This window comes from Apium graveolens, chromosome 4 (assembly GCF_009905375.1).
Source record: "Apium graveolens cultivar Ventura chromosome 4, ASM990537v1, whole genome shotgun sequence".
NCBI classification, from domain to species: domain Eukaryota; kingdom Viridiplantae; phylum Streptophyta; class Magnoliopsida; order Apiales; family Apiaceae; genus Apium; species Apium graveolens.
Genome location: NC_133650.1, coordinates 83,478,570 through 83,502,550, shown reverse-complemented (window position 1 = coordinate 83,502,550; position 23,981 = coordinate 83,478,570). Strand labels below are relative to the sequence as shown.

Below are 23,981 nucleotides of genomic sequence, written 5' to 3'. Positions count from 1 at the left end.
ATAAAGCTAAACAGTAGAAAAAAATCAAGAGTTGCCGGACCCAAACGACCCCGGAGCAAAGTACATATTACAAACACCAAATTTATCAAGTTTCAAATCAGCAGCAGAGTTATAAATCAAAATTACAAATTCAAGGCTCTGGAGCATCACAAGGTAGGAAACTAGGGCAGGGCCCGTCAAACGGCTCCGGATCCCCTAGCCCCAGCTCAAAGTCCTCCTTCGCCTTGATGAATTCAGCGACAAAGCTATCCCAATCGGCCTCCGGATTGGTCTTGATGTGTCGTTCAGCAACCAGCCAGCAGCGAGCTATCTCCTGAGCACCAGCATTGGCAAGGGCCCTATCGTACTCCTCAGATCTTTTAAATTCGGCTATAACTTCAGACTCCGGACGTACAGCGGACATCTGTCTCCGGAGCTCAGCTAACTCTGATTTCAAGTCAGAAACCTCCTTTTCAGCATTTTCCGCCCGGATGGTTACTTCATTCAGGTGCTTATTCAGTCCGGACAGAGAATTGTCTTTCATAATTATCTGATCCCGAAGCTGGATAATCTCAGCATCCTTATCGGCAACAGCAGTCCGGAAGCCTTTGAGCTCATTATATGCAAGAGAGGCTGAACCGGCCATATACCCACCAAGCTGCAAAAAACAGAGATACTTAAAAAATATTCTAAGGCAAATCAAAGCAACAAGAAATAACAGAAAGCAGAAGTACCTGGCCCCAGAGCCGGGAACATTCCTTCATAGTGGCGTCGAATCCGGACTCATTCATCCTCCTCCACTCAGTTTGAGTAGGAATCCCAGCCATGAAGCGAGCCACTTTCTCCTCCAGCCCCGGACCACCCTCATCCGGACCCTCTTCATCAACGGCTTTTCCTTTACCAGCCCCGGACCCAGAGCCAGCTTCAAAATTTTCAGCCCGGGGAGGTTTTGACCCAAAAGTACGGAGCCTCTTTCTCCTCCGTCCAGAATCAGCACCCGGAACCTCCCCAATAGGCCCAAGATCCTCAAGATTATCAAACTCATTTCCGATATCAAGCTCAACATTGTGCTCCGGAGTAGATTGGTTCACATGAACTTCAGGTTCCGGATTCAGATGCGCATTGCTCTGGGATCCCTCCTCAGCCGAGGCATTAGATCCGGACCCAGCAACAGCGTTCTTCTTGGGCAACTTGAAAGCCTTGCCCAGACTTTTCAAAGCATCACTGTACGCGGAGGATGACATGTCCGGATTGTAGTGTGGCAAACCTGCAAGAAATAAAGAAAAAACACAAGTCAAAACCAACAAACAACCAAAGCGAACGGAAGCAGCTAAGAAACATATGAAAGGTCCGGACAAAAAGCAAAACTACTTACAGCCTAATCTATGCATAGTCCTATGATTCATAAAAGTGTCTCGGGTCATTTGGAAACCCAAAGACTCACAAAATGCAAACATTAACCGCATAGCATCGCCCCGGAGCACATCTCTGCGGAAACGAGTTTGGACCCCTTCTGAAGCAATGTGGGGTAAGTAGTGCAAGTCTAACCCCCGGAGAATGATCAACTCCCCATTCCAATACTTCAGCGAAGATTGCTAGATGACAGGTCTGTAGGAACCACCATAGCCGCACTCCGGAGCCCGAAACCGAAGTTCATATAAGGGGAACTGACTAGACCGGACCAAATGAAAGATATGATGCCATAGCTTGAACGTGGGCTGAACCTTGAACTGATTGCAAGTAGCAATAAACCAGGTCATCCACTTTATACCATTAGGCGTAATCTGCATCGGAGAAAGCTTGTACACATATTTACACAGATGCTTCAAAAACATATGCCAATATGGATTCCACCCGGACCGGAGATGCTCCAGCCACACCGGAATAAACCCATCAGCCGGTCTATGATGAGCCCTCTCGTCCGGAGTCGGCCACCTCCACTGGACCCGGGGGTTCAACTGAAAGGCAGCCCGGACCGCAGAATCCTGAGCCGCATGATCTAGGGCAGCGTACTCATTCTTGAGCTCATAGTGCTCCTTAGACACTATGCTATCAGCAAATTTCCTATCAAACGCCTCCCTATCATAAGGCCCCGGATCAGCGTTCTGCTGCCTAGCGTATCCGGACCTAATGCTCCTAAAATAAAAGCTGTTTTCTATCTCCTCGCTCTTAGTAATAAAATAACCCAAATTCTCCACCCACAAACCCTCCGGACTGCAGGGTACCTTTCTTGAAGATATTTTAGCAACTGTAAGATTCGTTATTGCCTCAGAGTCCGAAGTGGAAGCCCTCTTCCCCATCTCAACCCGTTTAGAATCAGCAGAAGACTCAGAATCTGAACTTGATTGCTATGTAGGCCTTGGCAAGAGCTTTAGTCCGGACCATAAACCTAAAACAAGTGACAAAGCTTAGTCTAAAACCCTACAGTTTATTTATCTTCAATGCTAGATGGTCCGGACTACCCTATTATCAATTTTATTACAAGTCAAAAACAGACAGTCCGGAGACCCAATCCAAAATAAAACAAAAATCCAAAACTAAGTAGGCGCTCTGAACTGCAAAAACCCCGAAGCCAAGCAACCAAAACTAGCCTACTACTCCGAACTCAAACGACACAGAAACACAAAAACACCAACCAATTACAAACTACAAATCCTACCCAATGATTCCGGACTAGGTATCCAAGTCCGGACCCTAACAGAAAACCCTAATTCCAGAAACACTATCAAAACAGAATCAAACACCAAAATATAGACAAAAACACACATATATACACATACATACAAAAACATCCAACAAAAACCAAACACAATAGCACAAAGAAAGAATTCAATACAGCAGCAAACTAAAAGAATGGAACAAAAAGCAAAAAAGCAGGGGAAAAAGCTTACAAAGTAGAGATAACGGAGAGATTGGGGACGACCAAGAAACAGCAAAGAACCACCATAAACTCCTGTAATAAGCGGCGGCGGCGGAATAAACGGCGGCGACGGAAAGAGCAACAAAGAACAAGAGTCACAGAAAACAGAAAAAGTGGAGAGAAAAGATGAAGAAAGATAAAAAACAAGAAAGGAGGGCAGGGCCTCCTTTTATAGAGGCAGTGAAAAACTTAACAGCCACGCCACGTGGCACGATCCCAGCCACCCATCATAAGCAGTAATTATTAAAGAGTAATTATTACGGCACGTCTCTCCATATCCTTATAGCTGTAATAATTCAAATAATTGGGGGGAAAACCCCCAAAACCGTTTCAACTTCCAAGTCCGGACTACTTGCCACTCAGCAATCCGGACTGGGGGGCAAGAAAAGCTCAACTCCTGACAAGGACAACCACCTTAGTCCTGATTCGCCGAACTCAGCGCAATCCGGACTGGGGGGCAAGAAAAGCTCAACTTCTGACAAGGAAAACAACCTTAGTCCTGATTCGCCGAACTCAGCGCAATCCGGACTAGGGGCAAGAAAAGCTCAACTCCTGACAAGGATAACAACCTTAGTCCTGATTCGCCGAACTCAGCGAAATCCGGGCTGGGGGGCAAGAAAAGCTCAATTCCTGACAAGGACAACCACCTTAATCCTGATTCGCCGAACTCAGCGCAATCCGGACTGGGGGGCAAGAAAAGCTCAACTCCTGAGAAGGACAACCACCTTAGTCCTGATTCGCCGAACTCAGCGCAATCCGGACTGGGGGGCAAGAAAACCTCAACTCCTGACAAGGACAACAACCTTAGTCCTGATTCGCCGAACTCAGCGCAATCCGGACTGGGGGGCAAGAAAAGCTCAACTCCTGACAAGGACAACAACCTTAGTCCTGATTCGCCGAACTCAGCGAAATCCGGACTGGGGGGCAAAAAAAGCTCAATTCCTGACAAGGACAACCACCTTAGTCCTGATTCGCCGAACTCAGCGCAATCCGGACTGGGGGGCAAGAAAAACTCAACTCCTAACAAGGACAACCACCTTAGTCCTGATTCGCCGAACTCAGCGCAATCCGGACTGGGGGGCAAGAAAAGCTCAACTCCTGACAAGGACAACAACCTTAGTCCTGATTCGCCGAACTTAGCGAAATCCGGACTAGGGGCAAGAAAAGCTGAATTCCTGACAAGGACAACCACCTTAGCCCTGATTCGCCGAACTCGGCGCAATCCGGACTGGGGGGCAAGAAAAGCTCAACTCCTGACAAGGACAACCAACTTAGTCCTGATTAACCGAACTCGGCGCAATTCGGACTGGGGGCCAAGAAAATCTCAACTCCCGATAAGGACAACCACCTTAGTCCTGATTCGCCGAACTCGGCGCAATTCGGACTGGGGGCCAAGAAAAGTTCGACTCCTGACAAGGACAACCACCTTAGTCCTGATTAGCCGAACTCAGCGCAATCCGGACTGGGGGGCAAGAAAAGCTTAACTCCGGACAAGGACAACAACCTTAGTCCTGATTCGCCGAACTCAGCGCAATCCGGACTGGGGGGCAAGAAAAGCTCAACTCCTTCCAACAAAACAATAAAAAGCTAATGTTCTACAAACAAACCCAAATTCACTCCCCCATCCAGAAAATCTGCATAAGGGAGTGGGGGGCACATGATAGTACATATGGCTCCTGGTAGGCCGACTCCTAAGCTCCTAACTCCATACAGCTCCTGGAAGGCCTACTCCTAGGCTCCTAACTCTATACAGCTCCTGATAGGCCTAATCCTAAGCTCCTAGCTCCGTACAGCTCTTGAGAGGCCTACTCCTAGGCTCCTAACTCCACGCAGCTCCTGGAAGGAGTAATCCCGCACACTACCACTCCTAACGAGCTCAGTCCCGCAAGCGAAACCTTGATAAACCCCAGCACATGAGACGTTGGCCCAAGCACGTGACGGGGACAACTGTCACACATCAATTATGGGAATAATCAGGGCACGTATCAGAGGATCCTCAGAACATTACTCGACCAGTCCCGCGCTGACACGTGTAAATCATCCACTCCCGCCAGGTGTCCTCCGCTCCCAGAACCAATGGCTACGATTCAAATGTACCAACCCCAAAACCCTATCCTTGGGCTATAAATAACCCAAGAAGGTGAGTTTTTGGGGTTAATCATTCTTTCACACTCATACACACACAACAACCTTACATTCATATTCATCTTCATCTTCCCAAAAAGCTAGTTCTTACTCTCACGCCGGAGGCGCCGCGGGACTCTAACCCCCCCTTCCGGTGTTGTTTTGTAGGAACCCAACCACAACTACACCTCTACAGCGGAGAAGGATCCAGAACGCCGTCAAAGGTGCATCCCCGCCACCGGGAGTTATCATTATCACCTGGACTAACATGTTTCTAGAATTCGATATGTTAAGCTGGTGCACTGGTGCTTAAATGAACTATAATACAGTGGCTCAAATTGTTCCCATACAAGACATCATTTTTGAAATCATCACAAACAAAGCACTAAAAAGAAAAAACAAACCCTCCTTAATTTCCCAATATTCCATTCAATACATTATACATAGAATTCTACAAAATTTAAAAATTACTTGCCAAATTACAACATATACAACATCAAAAAACCAAACAGAATTCAAGAATTGCAACATTCCAAGAACCATGACTCTGCGTTTGGTGTAGAATGTAGTAGTACTATACTTATATGTAGTGATTACATTTTTATGTACAGGTCATTTGGAAGTCTCAATTTACTACACACAATTTTTTTACCGCACAGTAAATCTTTCTACCAAAAAATTGACCACTCTATTCGCAACAAGTAAACCACCAAAACAAGACTCATCTCTCTCTCTCTCTCCCTCTCTCTCTCTCTCTCTCTGTGTTTAACAAAACCCTAGTGGGCAAACAATGATCAAACCCACCACCATCACCGCCATACTCCTCCACATACTCCTAATTACCACCACAATCACCGCCGCCCCAATTCTAGGTTTAGATTCATTTCTCTCCCAACAATCTCGTTTTGACCCAAAAGCCACCAATGATTCTTTCATCTCTCTCCCACCTTCCGTCAAGAAATCTCTCTCTCTACCCTCTCTCCCTCCACCATCTCTCTCCTCTCTTCTCTCTCTAAATCTCAACATCCCCATCACTGTCAAGCTCGTGGGCCCCACTTTCCCATCTTCATCTTCCACTCTCCTTGCAAACTTCATATCTGCAGCTATTACTTCGGATAAGTTTCAGATCATAGCTCCATTTTCATATCAAACTCATCATTTATCTATATCACATTCATTACATACAGATATATTACATTCACCTTCTTCATTGTCTAATCTTTTGTCTAATGCCCTTAAAGATGAAATCTTGAAAACCCCGGCTTCGTTAAGGTCTCAGTTGGTTTCGATAGATTATACGATTGTCGATGAAATTGTGAAGAAAGATTTCGAAAAACAGAAACCCCATGAAGGGGTTTATATATATTTGATGAATTTAGGTGCCCAAACAAAGACTTATGCTTATAATTATGGTTATGGAGAGTCTTCGCCTGCGTTTACCAAGTGTTTGGGTAGTGTTTGGACCGGGAAAGATAGGTACTTGTGGATCGATTTAGCTGCAGGACCTGTGGATTATGGTCCCGCTTTATCGGGTGATGGGGTTTTACCTAGAGGTGAGTTTCATCCTTTGGCAGCTTTACACGGAAGACCGAAGTCGCAGAAAGCGTTGTTGGCTGACTTGGCTTCACTTATTTGGAGTGCTTATCAGGTACTTCTTGTGCCCTCTTTAAGAATTCCTGTTCCGTTTGAGAATTCTTTACTTGTTCAGATTATTCATATACATTCGAATAATAAGGATAGTAAAGGGCTTGATTTGAAGTTAATTGAGAGTACTTTTATGGATGAGGTTCGTGATGGTGGATTGTTGTTAGGTGATCAGTCATTGAAATTTAAGAATTATGAAGTTAGTTTACAAGAGTGCGCGGTTTGTTCTTTTGCTGTATCGCGATCGACTACTGCATATACTTCTAGGTACTTGTTTGAGAATTACACTTTGATTGTTAGCGAGTATTTGGATTCCAAACGATTGCACCAGGTTTTGTCTGATTCATCTGAAGAGATGCGGAGGTTAGCAAAGCTTCCATTTGAGGATGACTATGGCAGAGTTCTTCCTGTTTATGTATTTGATTTGGACCCGAGTAATATTTTGTTGCTTGATCGGTATCATCAGTCTGTTGCGTTTAAAGACATGGTTATTGCTGTTAGAACAAAGAATACACAGACTGTGAGTGATTATAGTTGTAATGGACGTCATGTGTTTACACAGACTCGAGAATTAGAGAGACCGCTTGTTGGTTCAATTTTGCAGAGTATGTGGGGAGTGTCACCTACACATTTGTTGTGGAGCCCTAGACACAATACTACTTTGGTAGACTATACTTGGAGTGTTGGGCAGACACCATTTGGGCCATTCTCAGAGATCATTTCACTATCTTTTGTACAGAAAGATGCAGCTAGGAGGAATGTTCTTCTCACATCATTAAATTACAGCATTACAAGTGCTATTGATGTTCTTGACTCAATAGCAGCACATGGTGGGGAAAGAAAGCTTCTTAAACAGAATCAACATGCTGAGTTTATACAAAGGTGGAACTTGTTTAAGTACAAGCTGGATAAAGCAGTATCTGCATTGTCACATTTTGACTTTGAGATGGCTTTGTATTTTGTAAAGTCTTCCGACCATGATCTATATTCTATCCATTCTCTGGTGTATGCCGCTTCTCAAGACGTGGAGGCATCACTTGTTTGCTTCTCAGATCCACCAATTCCATGGGCATCTCTTGCTACTCCTGGAGTGATATGTTTTATTCTCATTTATGCATACACACAAAGAGAGAAATTATTCAGAAATAAAAGGAAGCAGTTTTGAAGCTTTTGTACCAGAAGTTTGTAACTATTCAAATCACATACCACCTGTATTTTCTGTACGAGAGAAAGTCTAAAGGTCAGCCAGCAGCTAGCACTCGGAGAAACAAGTATGAACTAGCTTTGTCGACTTCTAGCTAATTTGTTTTTATTTTCTGTAAAGTAGCTACTTTCGACTCCAAAGCTTCCTTTGGTAAACTCTCTTCCATCTTGCTATGTAGCTGTGATGATATTTGCAATTAGTTTCGGTAGTGAGCTAAACAAGATCTGAACCTCTAAAAGTAAGCACTTTTGAATATGATATTTGAGAAGGTAATACACAATCATATGTTGTCACAAGCACTTTTGTCGATAGGAATTGTGCAATGTGTTATATGGTGGAAACCTAGTAAACATAGATTGTACAGCCACTGATAGATCTTATTTGTTTGGATTATGATTGGTAGCTGTTATATTTTTTGCTTCTGTGTGTTGTTTTTTAACTCCTTTCAGTCCCATAGTTATACTTTGTGAGAGTAAGAACTTAAATGTCTCCCTGTATGAATAAATATAAACTCTGGTCAAGTATATTCTGATATCTAAATACCATGAGACTTGGTACTTGATAATAATAGATAATGCTTCTGAAATTACAGTGGCCGCATATGAAACATATCAGTTTGGCTAGAAGAACCTGCTCAAGGCCGAACTGCTAAATTTTACTGTTGTTTTCTGAGATCTGCTTGATGGCATTAATGTGGTTGTATGTCTCTTCTACATCTTACAGATAGAGATAATAGTCCTTGGGCACTTGCTTCTATTATTTCATTGTAATTTTGGCATTTTGCTACATCTACATTTGTTGTAATTATCTTTACTCACTTATTGTCCTATTTTATGTGCAGCCATTTCTCAACTACAATATCTGCTGTAGTATATACTAACAGAACTTATGAGGGGGTCTTTAGTTAGTCAGGAATTAGAATTACTACATTTCTATAGAAACAAGGAGATGCAACTACAGACATGTTACTCGCCACTTATGAACAGATAGGTCCTAACATAAAAGTGCTCACATAGTAGAAGAGAGTACTTTAACTTTTGAAGAAAGGTTGTTCACCCATAAATCTTTTCTTATTATATAGGAAATTGTTAACTTTTGGAAACTTGGATGGTTTCATCTACTAAGTAACTGAAGTGGGTTATAGTAGCAAGTAATAGAAAGATTTGAAATCAGGATGCAGTAATCCATATGGGCTCCTGCTGTACCAATAAGTCAGTAACCCAACCCAAGAGCATATTTTGGTTGACCTCATTAGAGACTTTGTTAGGAACTCTTCTTAGTAACCATGTGATCCCAGCCTTTTCTTTTCTTAAATATGTTGTTATTTATAATTTCTACAATCTGACTTAATAATTTATTTTACTTTCTATTATATGCCCAACTTTTGTGTAAATATTAGGAAACAAAAAAATTGAAAGTCAACTTATTACAAATTACAATCACTGAAACCCTGGATCATAGAAAATGGCTTATCACTCAATCCAAAATCAACATGATTGAATTATTCCTTTCCACCACTTTTTATATCGAATCTTTTTTTACAATTTAAAATTTTATGACCCCGTCTTAGATATATCATTAAAATAGAAGAAGCAAAGTTGAAGTGGAAAAAAAACTCAATTTGCCAGTAAATTGGTAGAAGCAAAGATCAGTGGACAAAAACCTCAGTTTTGACTAATCACCAAAGTAAGCAATTTAAACATGATACAACAGATTTAGTCACTGGCCATAACCATATTAAATTGAGCGAGATAGAAAATATCAATGGAGAATCGGGACATAATAGAAATGAGAAATTTAGTACACAATTGTATGAAAGAAAATGCTAACTTACACCAATCCTAGAAGCGGAACTTATTGCCTATAATTTAGCATCTAAGAGCATCTGCGGTAGCGATCTGCTAAGAGGTTGCGAACTATTGGTGTTGTATAGTTTCCTGGAAATTGTCAAGCAAGATTGCTAAACGTTCTCAATTGGCTAGCTTCTTTCAGATGTTGGATAGGTGGGAACAAATGGGGTGTTCAGTCATAATAACTCAGCCGCCCTGCTTGTCAGAATCAGTTAATATGTGCTGTTGCTGGGTTTATCTTTTAGTTGTCTTTTGTTGGTCTGTTTAGTTTGGTTATCTGCAGTTAGGTAGTTCCAGTTTCCATTTCAGTCTTTTGATTTACTAGTGCTGTAACTGTTGTTCTGTCAGTTTGTAGTGTTTTGTCCTCCTATAATTGGAGATTTGGAGGAGTTTCTTAATGCATAGCTTTTAAAAAAAAAAAAAAACTTTGCCCATTAGGCAACATTTATTGGAGATGCTCTATTGGTATGGTCTAAATGCCGGGTGAATCTGGACTTTCATGGTTCTTGATATTAATTATGGCCAGCCTAGATTTATCAATATTGCTTAGATCTGGATGTGTTTATGGTTTGTTTGGATTTGAACACCAGAAAAAGTGGTTCGATGTAATCTTTTTGGTATTCTGGATAATTTCAATAAATTGAAATTCGTAGCATCAATTTGATACAATTAGTGTGGCATCCTGGAGAACCTCGTTATGCTAATTTCTTTTGGTAGTGGAGTGCTAAATAATAGATTTGGGGGGGGGGCAATTGTATTATTTACATTTATTCTTCAGTTATTTCACATTTTGTTTGTGAAGGTGCAGACTCGTGGATTACGAACTTGTTACATCCTTTTACGTGGCTGCTAAGGGATGTATATTTTTAGTGAGTGAAGATGGCTCGTGCCTCTCTAGCTCTCTTCTCTTTGTTACTAAATGATCGAAATGTTTAAGCCTTAAGCTGCTTACTAGAAGACCGTCTCCATTTTAGCTAAAAAGGAATTGATTCCAATGTGGACAGTTAGAAAAGGTTTTCCGACTTCAGTAGAGTTCTTTCTTTGTCATTTATTCTATATATTTTTATTTAGCCATGTTCGGAATTTGATCAGTGCTTAGTGCAGTAGGTCACAGTCGCACTGCAGAGTGATTATGAGTAGACGAGTCTTTGGCAGAGTTTGCTTTTGTAATTTACTTTGCTTGCCAATAAAATTAGGGAAGATTCCAGGATTGAACGAGAGCCGTATATCTTTGGGTTTAACATGTACTTGTGGACATTGATGTATGTCATTCCTTTTATCCTTCATATTCATATTCTTTTCCTAAAAATATATTTATCCATACTTAAGCAACAAGTTCAGTTAACTGAATTCAGCTGCTTCATAATTTTGTTTTAACAACCTTTACTCTCGAATAAACATCAGGTGCCCCTAACAAATTGCATGAAGCAAAGGATGCAAAACTCATTCATGGTCTGCTTCTAATTTTCCTTGCATCTCTTGCATAAATGAACATGCAGCGAGTAATTATCGCATTTCACACGTTAAAGAGAAGACTTCTCATATGTATTTTTTAGTCTATACTAACTTACTACCTATAATACGTAGCGGTGATGTTAGGCACGGGCACGGGGCACTTGGGTAGGCCAAGCTATTTCCATAATTTTAATAAATTAGGGATAGGTGAGAGGTATTCTTATCTCGATCCCCAAATTTGATAAATATTATTTATTTTTAATAAATTATTTAATATAATATATTAAATATTTTAATATATATATATAATTGGATATCGAAGCGGAGAGACTTATTTCCGAAATATTTATAAAACTTTCCCTGTTTTACGTCCCATTCCTGAAAATTTTTCCTATACGACCCGAACTGGAGACGGGAATTAGGCCTGGGTTTGGTAGGGGCGAGGTGAATGCCCATTCATAGTGATGTAGATTAATTTAGGTTATAGCTAATGTTTTCATGTTAGTTTTTATCAACATATATTTAATCAATTATATGACTTATATCTAATATTAAAATAAATATACTATCAAAGATCTAAGGTCGGAATCCTATGATTATCATATTAATGATTGGTTATTTTATGTAATTTGATCCCAAACACACTTCACATCACATTATGGTTATATGATAGGTATTTTTTACTATATTATTCTTAAGAAAGTTTTAATTTTTTTATTGAAAATGAAATAAATTATATATATAATTATAATTTCTTGAAATATATATTTGTTAAATTTAAATTAATATTAAAAATACTTTAAAAAGTTTTGTCAAAGAAAATATAAGTAAATATTCTTATATTGCACGTGTATTAAGTTCGTATTCATTATTTGTTTTCATTTCTTTTGGTATGAATGTCCGAATACTAATTTAATCTATACTTTAGTCTCACAAATTGGACTCAGTCTTGTCCATCTTCTGCACAAACTTAGTGCACATTATTTAAAAGGTAAAGTGCATTTTACATATATGCATTTTGTATGTCAAACTATTTTAGATATCAAAATTTAAAAATTTCTATTTTGTATATTTACATTTCAAATTTCGTACCAATATATGTACATCCGTCAAATTTTGTTAACGTCGTTAAATTTTTTAGAACATTTCAAACAATATATAAATAAGGTTCATTTGTCCTAAATTAATCTTATTAACAATTATAGATCTTCCTCACCATCATTTTTCATCATATATTCCCGTATTTTTTCCCATCACAATTCATCTCTTGCCGTTCTTGGTCCGTCCTCAATAATGGTGTAATTGCATAGAGATTCCAAAAGATAAAGATATTTACAAGTCAAGTGAACCTCCTGATTATGAAGGTAAAACTTCTTATCCTTTAATTATAGTTTTATGTTTAATTAGGGTTTTCTGTATTTAGGATTGTATACGTGTAGGGTATGTTGTTGTTAATAATGATATGTGTGGGGTATCTGTGTAGGGTCGGGGAGAGCACGTTTCGGTTCGGTTTATTGATAAAATGAGAATCGAAACTGAAGATTTTCGGTTTTAAAAATAGAAAATCGCAACTGCATCCGAATCACAAGTTTTGGTTTCAAAAGTCCCTGTTAGGTTAAAATTATTCGGTTTCGGTTTAAAAACCGGCAACAGATATATTATTACAACTTGAAAGTATTTCGCTTGGGAGTGGAAACCTGATATAGGAAAGTATAATATATACGAATGACATGGCTACAAAGTAATTAATCCCATAAAAGGAGTAATTGATCCTAGAAAAGAATTTCAATATGAAGCATTAATTTTGTAGCGAAAACCCTGCATTGGAAACATTACTACTTGACGAGAGGTTCTATTACTCTTTTACAATGCATGTTTTAGTTCATTTTCGGTTAACATTCTGTAAAAAATTAAAACTCCCTCACTATCCAAATTAGCATGTTATTACGTAGTTTAAGCTTATATCCGGTATCAGAGTAGGACTAAGAAAAATTGACCGCACGGTGATAATTCTAATTTAGGGGTGTATTCAATTGGGATTTTAAATAATTTTTATAGATTTTAGAAATCATGGGTATTCAATTTGGATTTTAAATAATCCTTTAAAATCTGAAGGTATTCAATAAGGATTGGAAAAAATATTTTAAAATCTGAATGTATTCAATTTAGATTTTAAAAAGTCAATCAAAATTTGGTGGTATTCAATTTGGATTTTAAAAATCCATCAAAATCTGATGGTATTCAAAAGTACATGAATTTTCTTTTATTTAAAAAAGTTGTGGATTTTGATGGATTTGCTAGTACATTTTTAATATCTTGAAATCTCTTCAAAATACATGAGATTTTGATGGATTTCTAATAAACTCCACAAAATCTGCAAGACTCTACAAGATTTTGGATCAACTTCATCAAAATCCATGAATAATTGAAATCAACGAAAATCTTTTAAAATTCATAGATAATTAACAATTTTTTAAAATCTGAAATGAATACACCCCAAAATCAAATCACTGCTGCCTAAATCACTACTGCTACTCCAGTTGATTACATCAGTAGCTAAAGACTTTAAAGAAGCAGCAGAGACTCTATTATCAGTTAGGAGTTAGGACTCTATTATGAATTTGGACAGCCCCAAATAATAAAAATACTGGCCCATAGTTTAATTTCATAAATTATATATTTATATTTGTACGATATATAAATTTTATATAACATATATTTTTATTTATTAATATATTATAATAATCGATTAGATTTCGTTTTTTCGGTTCTATTTAACTCCAAAACCGAAATTGGACTATTAATAATGGTTCAGTTTTTCGGTTTCTCGGTTTTAATTCGGTTCGATTTTTATCGGTTCGGTTTTAATCAATTTTTATCGGCTTTGGCTTAGTTTCAATTTCATTTCAATTTTTATCTCAGCCCTAAAGTAGGGTACATTTAATTAAGATTTTATAGAAAAGTTATGAATTTTGTATGCGGTATTGTGGAAGTCATAGTCAACATATAGATACGGAAATGAGTATGTTTTCTATAAATAGGGTTACATGTGTGTAGGGCATGTTGTTGTTAACTAGGGTTTGTGTAGGGTATGCGTGTGGGGTGTGTTTAATTAGGTTTTATGGAAAAATTATGAATTTTGTATGCGGTGTTGTGGAAGCCATAGTCAACATATATATACAGAATGTGTGATTTTTAATATTTGTTTACAACGTATATTGACCGGAAGCATGTATAAAGTAATATGATTGCTTTGACTTGTGGGTGGTTGATATGATTACTTTGACTTGTGTGAATCTGATAATGAGTCTGCTATAGTTGATAAGTATGTGTAAGGAGTGTGGGTAACTGAGGATATAAATCTTTTTTTATAAGTGGCCATGAACTGATATGCAGAAATGACTTATCGATATCTCTGAGATCTCTACATGAAGAATTTGACTTGTCGATATCTCTGAGATCTCTATATGCAGAAATGACTTGTCGATATCTCTGAGATCTCGACATGTAGAAATGACTTGTCGATATCTCTTGGGACTTCTCTGCAAGTCATTTTAGACTTCTCGATAAACTTCTCGATATCTCTTGATCCGTGACTTGTCAATATCTGACTTAGAATATTTTTCATAGAACAGTGTTATTCAAATCCAAGCTACTACACTTCTCTCTGAGGTTTGATCAGTATTTGATCTTCTTCTAGAGTTTATTCCTTAACTTGAAAGGTTATTCACAGAAAAATCCTCCAGTCTAATTTACTAAACATTTTTACGGACTCATGAAATACAATTACAGAATACAAATATAGGTTATCATACAACTTAATTTTAGGGTTGTCAATTTAACTTAATCTTGTTATGTACATGCATGTCTTGCACAACATGTCATGTTCTCTGGAGTGGAGGTGCCAAGTACTTGATAACCATGTCATCAGGAGGTTATCAGATGGTTGCAGATTTAGATGCTCATACATGTGCATGTAAGAAGTGGGATCTTTCTGTCCTCCCTTGCTACCATACCTGTGCATGTGTAGCATGTAGCAAGAAACCCTATGAGCCCTTCATTCACTTGTCATATAGCAAGGACATGTTCCTATCTTGTTATACCAGCACCAGCATAGTGGAGCCAATATGTGGGAAAATCGAGTGGACTGAAACTCCATTTCTAAAATCTTTGCCACTAGATGTTAAGGTGCAGCCTGGTAGGCCAAAGAAGAAGAGGAACAAGGCTAGTGACATGGTTGATGCATCTGGAACAAAGCTGAAGAGGCAAAATACTAAAATTAAGTGCACCTAATATAGTGTGCTAAATCACAACATCAGGACTTGTCCAACCAGGGTAAGTACATTTTATTTTGCATTTTCCTCATCAATGTATAAATGTATAATGATGGTGTTTGTGATGATGATTGTTATGTAATGACACAGGCAACTAATAGAGACAATGGATGTGAAAAAACTGTCAAAGTAAGGGCCAAAGCTTCAAAGAAGAAATCTATTGCAAGTAATGAAACCCAATGTGGTGGGGGATCTACTGAATGTAATGTAAGTGCTGCTCCTGAGACTACAAGAAGTTGTTAGAATTCAAACTCTTCCATAATTTGAAATAAATAACATACAGCTGGGTTATAGATGTAGTAATATGAAGGAAAGAAAATAAGAGCAGCAACCAGAAGTTAATTCCTAAAAATATGGTGGGCACTAGATTACCAATACATGCAAGGTGGCGTGTGTAATAAATTATGGTGATAGTATTCAAGGTTGACACTACACCAGGCACCAGCTATATATCCAGCAACAGAGAAGCATATATTATGGTAGGCAACCTGCATGCATGGTCAAGAATTCATACAAGAGATGTGATGAAGTCTCCCTTGAAATGCGTAGCATATAACAGTTGTTCAAGATTAGAAGGCTGGGTTGTCAAGATAAGGTCTGAAGGCTGGCAATAATTATAGATACGTAAAATATGGTAGGCTGCATGTTAAGTTAGTCAGTATTGTAGGCTGGTAAAAGTCTATGTAGTAATAAATAGTAGTGATGTAAGCCCTGATGTAATGCATGCATATATGAACCTATAAATAGGCTGGTCCTCTCTGAATGTAATAGTATACACAGAAGTGAGTTTGTAAAGCAACAGAGAGAAAGAAATAAGGCCGTACCCTTGTGTCAAGCTGTAGCTTTGTGGTTGTGAGATTTAAAATAAACTTGGTGTTTGTTTCAATATCAAAGATATACAGTGTGTGTTTGAGTCATATCAATTTGATCTATATGTTTGAGTCATATGGGCTTGGGCTTAATATAGATCAAATTGATATGACTCAAACACACACTGTATATCTTTGATATTGAAACAAACACCAAGTTTATTTTAAATCTCACAACCACAAAGCTACAGCTTGACACAAGGGTACGGCCTTATTTCTTTCTCTCTGTTGCTTTACAAACTCACTTCTGTGTATACTATTACATTCAGAGAGGACCAGCCTATTTATAGGTTCATATATGCATGCATTACATCAGGGCTTACATCACTACTATTTATTACTATTTATGTGGATAATAAATCTGCTATTTCACTCGCGAAAAATCCGGTGTCACACAGTCGCAGCAAGCACATCAACATAAAATATCATTTTATTCGAGAGCAGGTGAACGGAAAAATTGTGGAGTTGGTACATTGTAGGACTGAAGAAAATTTAGCAGATATTTTTACAAAGCCGTTGAAGCCGGACGTATTTCAAAAAATGAAAAAGAAGCTTGGAATGGAAAGTCGAGTTTGAGGGGGAGTGTTAGAAGTCAAACTCTCCATAAACATAATAAATAAAATACAAGTGTGAATAAGATGAGAGACACATACAGCTTCCTGAAAATATGGTAGGCAGGAAAATCCAAAGCACATGCATGCATACACAGTGTGGAGAAAATTGTGGAGCAAATAAAGGTAGGCTGCATATGTTCTCAATACACGGTTTAGTTGTTATAATAAATATGATGCTGTAAGCAATGATGTAACCTTATGTTTGTTCAAGCCTATAAAAAGGCTGCAAATAGGTATTGTAATATGTACAAAAAGAAAAGAAAAAGAAGAGTTGTAGTTGAGAAAAAAAATCAGAGCCGAAGCTCTTTGTTAAAGAAAAAGGCAGGAGCCTTGTGTTTGTGTCAAGAGTATATAAGCTGTAGTTTATTATTGTTATTAATATATACAGGTGTGTGTTTGTGTTATACAAAGCTTTTATATATTTGTTCAAGGCCAATCTACGCTTCCAACAGAAGTAAGGTAAGGAACAATATTTCTACAAATGCTTCTGGACAGCACCAAATATTGCAAGGAGACCCCCATTGAACAAAATGGCTGAAGGCACTCAAGGAGGGGTGTTACAGAAGAGAACTAAAAGAAGTAATGTTCAAAATACCCCACTTCACATTCAAGCACAGAAAATAAATGCTCAAGGACAAGGGACCACAACAACCGGCGAGCATGTAAAGACCAGAAGAACAGAAATGCAAGCAAAATTGAGGAAAAATCTTGTTTGGAAGATTTGAACCATGACAACTATCTAAAGTCATGGTTTTATAATTTTCATAGTCTCCTTAGTATGACATGTTAATTTGAACTAGTGTATTTTGGATTAATTGGAAGTGATCATTGAAATAGAAAATTCCTAGTGATTATGTGTTATATTGTAATTTAATGTTGACTATGTCTATTTTGGATGGTCTTGTATGTGACCATTGAACAAGCTAATGTAATCTCTACGAGGTTCAATTTGAATGATATTTTTGTGACCATATATTTGTGTGACCATTAGACAATATAATGTAGTCGCAATAGATTATGTAACGTAAAGAGTAAGTTTCACATTACATTGAAAATATAAAGATTACAGTAATCTTAAGATTCAAGCCTAACATAACATAACTGCCATAGATACAGAAGATAAGAACTACCACAAAACAACTACTACCGACAACAACCACCACAAAACAAATACCATTCATGGAACTACAAGTGCGCCATTCGCCTTATCATCCAATGACTCGTATCATTCATCTTCAACCACAGTTTTCTGTCCAACGGCACCGGAAAACCATGTTCATCATTAGCGAGAATAATAGAAATATCACGATGACAGTGAAAACTTGATTCTTCCTGACCCCACTCATCTCAGCTTCAATTTATTAGATCAGACGATCCATCCTGCGCTTGAAACTATGCACCTGCTCAGCATACTGGTCCTTCAGCTCCTCAATCGCTGCTACAACTCGAGATCCAAGTGGTGGGTTATACACATGTGATAGCCACATTCTTCTTCAACAAATTCTCTAAATCTCCTCACACCGTCTTCACCGTACCCACGAATCTTAACTACGCTCATGCACATACAATCGCAAGCCAGATCGAGAATGTCGTCATTGTTAGCTATATTGTCTGCCATTTCTGTGTTGGGAGAGAACTCAGTTATATAATTAGGGTCTCATGTTTGGGGATAAATAACGAGGAAGGCAAAGTCCTGTCATTGCAGCGTATATATAACCATTATGTGATAAATTGGCAGAAATGTTCTTAGAAAAAGTAACGACATCAATACCATTTGACGGATGTGCACATACTGCTACGAAGTTTGAAATGTAAATACACAAAATAAGAGTTTTTGAAATTTGGTATATAAAATGGTCTGACACACAAAATGTACACTTTACTTTTATTTAAAATTCTTCATTTTGATTTTTTACATACTTTCTAATTACCTGACTCCCTTTTTTTGAATTTTTTCATACTTTCTAATTACCTGACCACCTTTTTTAAAGCGGGAAAAGGTATTTGCACCCAATATCAAATATTTCGAAGCGGTTTTCGTGGAAAATTTAAAGGGATGTACACTTTCCTTCCTTTGTTTCATGTCAAGTACACAAGCTATCCCGAATTGCATCATGGCACAGAATCGTATAATCAAGAAAAAGTTACCTAGAATCCATAATTTTCGCTGAGGTTTATCATAAAATCGATCTGCCAAAATTTTGTACTCGAATTTTGTTCAAGAGGGAAAGACGAAGATGTCCTACCATATTGCATGAACATCAGGTGGCCTATATTCGATAATCTCTGCCTAGGTTTATCATTAAAATCGTTCACCCGTATTTTCTTTCTCGAATCATGTTTAAACTTGATAGGCATATATGTAGAAGAAAAAAGAATATGCAGACGACGGTTGTCTAATTCACTTAAGAAGATATCAAGAAGGATGTCTTCTGATTTATATATGTACAGTGAAAGTTTCTTATCACATGTAGATGCGATTGAATACACTCATAACTCTTCCTATAAATTTAACACGAAATGAAGATTATCAGGTATCCAGTTATACTGACAGTCATGACAAGCTTTTTCTATATCAATGTTCCTAGCAGGCTACTAAAGCTGAACTGTCCTTGAAACTCAAAACTGTTATCAGTAGTAGAAGACAATGAAAACGGGATTTCACCGTTTATTCCATCATAAACTACCTCACCAAACTCATCGTCGCTGCTCATCTGTGGCTGGTTTGTTGTTTCCTCGATAATATCGTTCTCTTCATTATTGATAAGGGAGTTCTTCTCTACCAGTTCCTTGAATATTGATGACTTGAGGAGTAGGCTGAGTGCCGTTGGAGAAGAAGATTTCTTGTTGAATGAAGTAAGAGAGTGATTTCTTGGCAGTGCCTCTTGCTTTTGCTCAGTTTTTATTTCATCTACGGAGAAAGCTTTGGAATTGTAGAAGGAAGATTGGCCTTCCTTGCTTGTATTGAAGTTATCGTATGTCATTGATTGAGATTCAACGTTTATTTCTGGTACCTGAGGGATACCTGGAGATGTTGCTCCTGGCTTCAACCATCTTATGTAAGTGCTCAAGTCAAAGTTTGTGACTGCGTTAATCCCTCTGTATTCTATTGCTGCTATGTCGTAGGCACGAGCAGCCTCCTCTTGAGTACCTGTGAACACATGAGCCATCTGATCAGGTACTAATAAACTAAATTTCAATTTGAATTTGTTATTTTCTAAGTTTTAATAGGTAAACCATACTGCACAAGAAGAGCAACTTACTGTAAGTTCCAAGATAAAGGTATTTGTTTCCAAAAACTCTCCCGATTCTGGCTTCCCATCTTCCATTGTGATGGTGCCTTGCGACTCCTCTGTACTTGGATACACCTCTAGAGAAGCCACTGCTCTTTCTGTAACAAATAAAAGAAATTAATGTTAATGACAGACATAGGAGGCTAGTGACTTTTTTGACAAATATTCATCGTTAGGAAGTCGTACCTTCGTAGTGAGGCTAGGTACTCCTCCTTTGTTACACCTTGCATAATCTGTAGCTCGCTAGCGTATTCAAAGACCTTCATAAGATTCAAGTGTTGGTTAGATGTTTGAACTCACTATGTGCATATTTTTTTACTGGTGTAACGTGTAATGATCAAGTATATTAGCTGACATACCGGGAAATTAGTAAAAGTCGTCGTCCCCCAATACTTGAGTGCAGCCAAGTCATATGCTCTCGCTGCAGATTCTTCTTCATCATAAGCTCCTGGAATTTTTTAAATATGAAAGCTTGTTAGTTTCTATTGATGCATGGTCCCAAAAATCATGAACTGAACAGTCTTATAAAATTAACTCACCGAGATAGACTGTCCAGTGCAACCATAACAATCCAAAGTGATCCAAATAATAAGACACAAGAGAAAATTTCATATCAGCACCAGAATTTAAGCAGTGAAGTACCAGAAAATTAAGTATAAAAATAAATAAACAAAATAATTACCTTGTTTTCCTTTCTTCTTCTGTGTAACGTTCCAAGAAAGTTTATCCCACAAGTGTGCCTCATATCTCCCTGTCCATCTATGCCTGCTAACACCGCGGAATCTTGAACTTCTCTTAACAGTCGTAGGAGCAGGCGCAGAAGCCGGATCAGCTTGTTGTGGCTGTGGCTGTTGAGTAGTATCACAGCTACGAGCAATTGCAGCTGCATCTCTTCTTCTTCTTTTGACAGGCTTTACGTCTTGGCCTTCCCCGTCAGCCATGCTCGAACGTCTCCTTGCAGGTTTTTCTTCCCTCTTGATGAGCATTGTTGCCATTTATCCTTTCTTTTACTCTTTGATTATTTTGGCTTTTGTCTTCGATTGTGTGCTTGGTTTTCCTATAAGGTGTGCCTCTACTATATATAATTAGTTGCCTTCTTTTGGTTATAATATAATTTTTGTTTTTAGTTGTCACAATATAATGTTAGATGAGACATGAAAGGTCGATGAGTTCAATGTTCTTGAAGCATCTTAACAGTTTAAAAACAAATTTGGCATGTCCACACTCTGTGTGCTAGCTGTAGAACCTATACCAAGTTATTTAACTGTTTCAGATTGTTCAAATGCTTGTTATATATAGTAATGAAGTAAATTAAAAAAACCTACTTTTTGCCTAAACAACTTATACAACTTGACATTTTCTTGCAGCATCAAACAAGGATATGCATATTAAAATTTTCTCATAATATATGAAATTTCTCGAAAAGATGAGAAATTTGAGATTATGAACAATTGTTAATTGCTTAAGATCAATATAAATTAAAATTTTAGTTATTAAAGTTTTACTAGTTATAAATTTTGAATGTGTAATGATGTTCCTAGTCATCCAATATCCGAAAATGGCCGTCACTTGACTTGGGGGAAATTAAACATCTAAATCCTGCATGATCCAAGTTTTTGTTTGGCTTAATATATAAGAGAACAGTTTGTATTTAGTTAGGAAGTGGTGTTGACAGGCTGACAGCAAAAATCTAGACATGTACCTCTTTACTGAAGAATTTTCTGGGGTTCTTCGCCTACCAAGATTGCAAATATTTTATACTATATTTTATGTAGTAATCTCTTAATGACGATTACTTCTATGGAATTAACGGATGCTAACTACTTGTTTAAAACTAAAGGGTTAGTTATCGAATTGCATGTTATTTTTACCAAAATTTGGGGGTTAAATGGTAAGGATAACTCTAGATTATAATGAAATAAATGCAAGAAATAGTATGAACGATAATATAAATGAGATAACGAATTGGTGACACGAAAAATCAACGAATAGGTAAAAATCGCAGGTGAAGCTGATTACCCAATCTAAAGTATTTCACTATGATATTATGTATGATTACAATGTGTGGATATTTATGGAAGATAGAGTAACAAACTAGAGATACATTTGTGAGTGTTTTTTCTTGTGTTTGCCGTGTTCAGTTTTTATGTGTTATATGTGTGTGTTTGTGTTGCCGTCTAGTGCCTTCCTTTTCTATCACTTTTCCCCCTTCTCTTGCTCGATTCAAATCTTTTGTATAAAACATGCCTGTACCTTAAAAAGACTAAGACAATTCGTCAACTCTAAGTAAATTGTATTGTAATCTAAATTTGTATTTTGTACTTGTAATACTTAAAGTCTGTAAAAATGCAAAGGAGCTGACTTGAGTCTTTTTCCTGAAACAGTATCAAGCCTAAGGATTCTATCTGGAAGAAGATCAAGGTGATCATGTCTCAGAAATTTTTTGAAGAAGCTTGGAGTTGAATAAATTTGTTTGGTTAAAAATACTCTAAGTCAAGATCTCTACAAGTCACAGATTTAGTGTTATAGAGAAGTCATTCGAGAACTACAAATGACTTATCGAGAAGTCAGGAAAGCTACTAGAGAACTCAGAGAGATATCGACAAGTCAAGAAGACATGAAGGTTGGAGATATCGACAAGTCATTTCTTCACTAGAGAACTCAGAGTTATCGACAAGTCTACATTTATTAATGAACTCTGAGTTATGGATAAGTCAAAGTTCACTAGAGAACTCATAGATATCGATAAGTCAAAATTCACTAGAGAACTCTAAGATGTCGACAAGTCAAAGTGAAAACATGATACTGAGAGATCTCGACAAGCTAAAGTTTCATTCGAGAACTCAGAGACCTCTATAAGTCAAATTCACTGCATTGAAGATCTCGATAAGTCATTATACTTATCGAGATGTCAAGATCTCTATATGCCTAATTGGAGATCTCGAGTGAAATTCTCAAAGTACAAAATCACAGACTAGTTCAATATTCAAGATAAACAATCAACAAACAATTCAACCAGATGAATTGACAAGTCTACAAAAAGCAGTTTGAAGAATGTGCAAGATCAATGGTGAAGATTAACTGACAGAGGAAGATCAAGATAATCACAGGATGCTAAAGATATGCTAAGCCAGAAGTGGAAGAGTTACTTTTCTATAAATAGAAATGACAAGTGAAAGTTTAGAAAAGCTAATAACATGTCTTATTGTACACTGTATAAACCAACAATTAAGTGAATTATAAATTTAACACTGGTCCTTCAGTCAGAAGTAACACTTTAGATAGAAATCTTGTAACTCTCTCAAGAAGAAGCTAAGCTCTTTATCAACAAAGAGCCTAGAAATTTTGTAGCAAAACATTCTTAATTTTAATATAAAATTAAGTGAGTTTTGAAGATTTGTGTTCTTTATTTTCTGCAAGCTTAATTTCTGCATGAACACATTTTACTACAAGTTTTAATTTATTTTGTTCAAACATAATCATTCAAGAAAAGCCTGAAAACATTTAAAACACATTCACCCCCCTCTGTGTGTTATTCATTTCCTAATAAGTGGTATCAGAGCAAAATCTGAAAGTAAATAGATTCAAGATCTTGGAAGAATGAATACACAGAAAATCAGTAGCATCAAAATTCCTACCTTTGACAAAGCTAACTACACTCTTTGGAAAAAGAAAATGATGCTGTTTATCAGGAT

General features: G+C 37.5%; 2 protein-coding genes across 5 annotated transcripts; one reads left to right on the top strand and one right to left on the bottom strand.

The window, feature by feature from the left end:
• The first annotated feature begins 5,716 nt into the window (after window positions 1-5,716).
• LOC141718126 (uncharacterized) lies at window positions 5,717-10,932 on the top strand. Of its 4 annotated transcripts, none has more exons than XM_074520496.1 (2): window positions 5,717-7,938; window positions 10,530-10,932. In XM_074520496.1, the coding sequence occupies exon 1, from the start codon at window positions 5,814-5,816 to the stop codon at window positions 7,830-7,832; it is 2,019 nt and encodes a 672-aa protein (XP_074376597.1). In that variant the 5' UTR covers window positions 5,717-5,813; the 3' UTR covers window positions 7,833-7,938; window positions 10,530-10,932. The 4 variants fall into 4 exon arrangements, with proteins under 4 accessions (XP_074376597.1, XP_074376596.1, XP_074376594.1 ...); XM_074520495.1 differs by having other exon boundaries at window positions 10,524-10,932; XM_074520493.1 differs by lacking the exon at window positions 10,530-10,932 and adding an exon at window positions 8,464-8,700.
• Window positions 10,933-19,407: 8,475 nt separating this feature from the next.
• LOC141718124 (AP2-like ethylene-responsive transcription factor BBM2) lies at window positions 19,408-21,360 on the bottom strand. Its single transcript, XM_074520492.1, has 6 exons — window positions 20,969-21,360; window positions 20,826-20,834; window positions 20,646-20,734; window positions 20,473-20,546; window positions 20,257-20,384; window positions 19,408-20,144 (listed from the first exon to the last, which is right to left on the bottom strand). Exons 1-6 carry the CDS (start codon window positions 21,279-21,281, stop codon window positions 19,564-19,566), a joined length of 1,194 nt encoding a protein of 397 aa, XP_074376593.1. The 5' UTR covers window positions 21,282-21,360; the 3' UTR covers window positions 19,408-19,563.
• Between the last annotated feature and the right edge of the window lie 2,621 nt (window positions 21,361-23,981).

Coding starts and splice junctions, on each gene's coding strand:
- LOC141718124 (XM_074520492.1), bottom strand. CDS start 21,281: ATGGCAACAATGCTCATCAAGAGGGAAGAAAAACCTGCAAGGAGACGT. Junction 20,547..20,645: donor CGACTTTTACTAATTTCCCG/GTATGTCAGCTA, acceptor AATCTTATGAAG/GTCTTTGAATACGCTAGCGA. Junction 20,385..20,472: donor TACCTAGCCTCACTACGAAG/GTACGACTTCCT, acceptor TATTTGTTACAG/AAAGAGCAGTGGCTTCTCTA.
- LOC141718126 (XM_074520496.1), top strand. CDS start 5,814: ATGATCAAACCCACCACCATCACCGCCATACTCCTCCACATACTCCTA.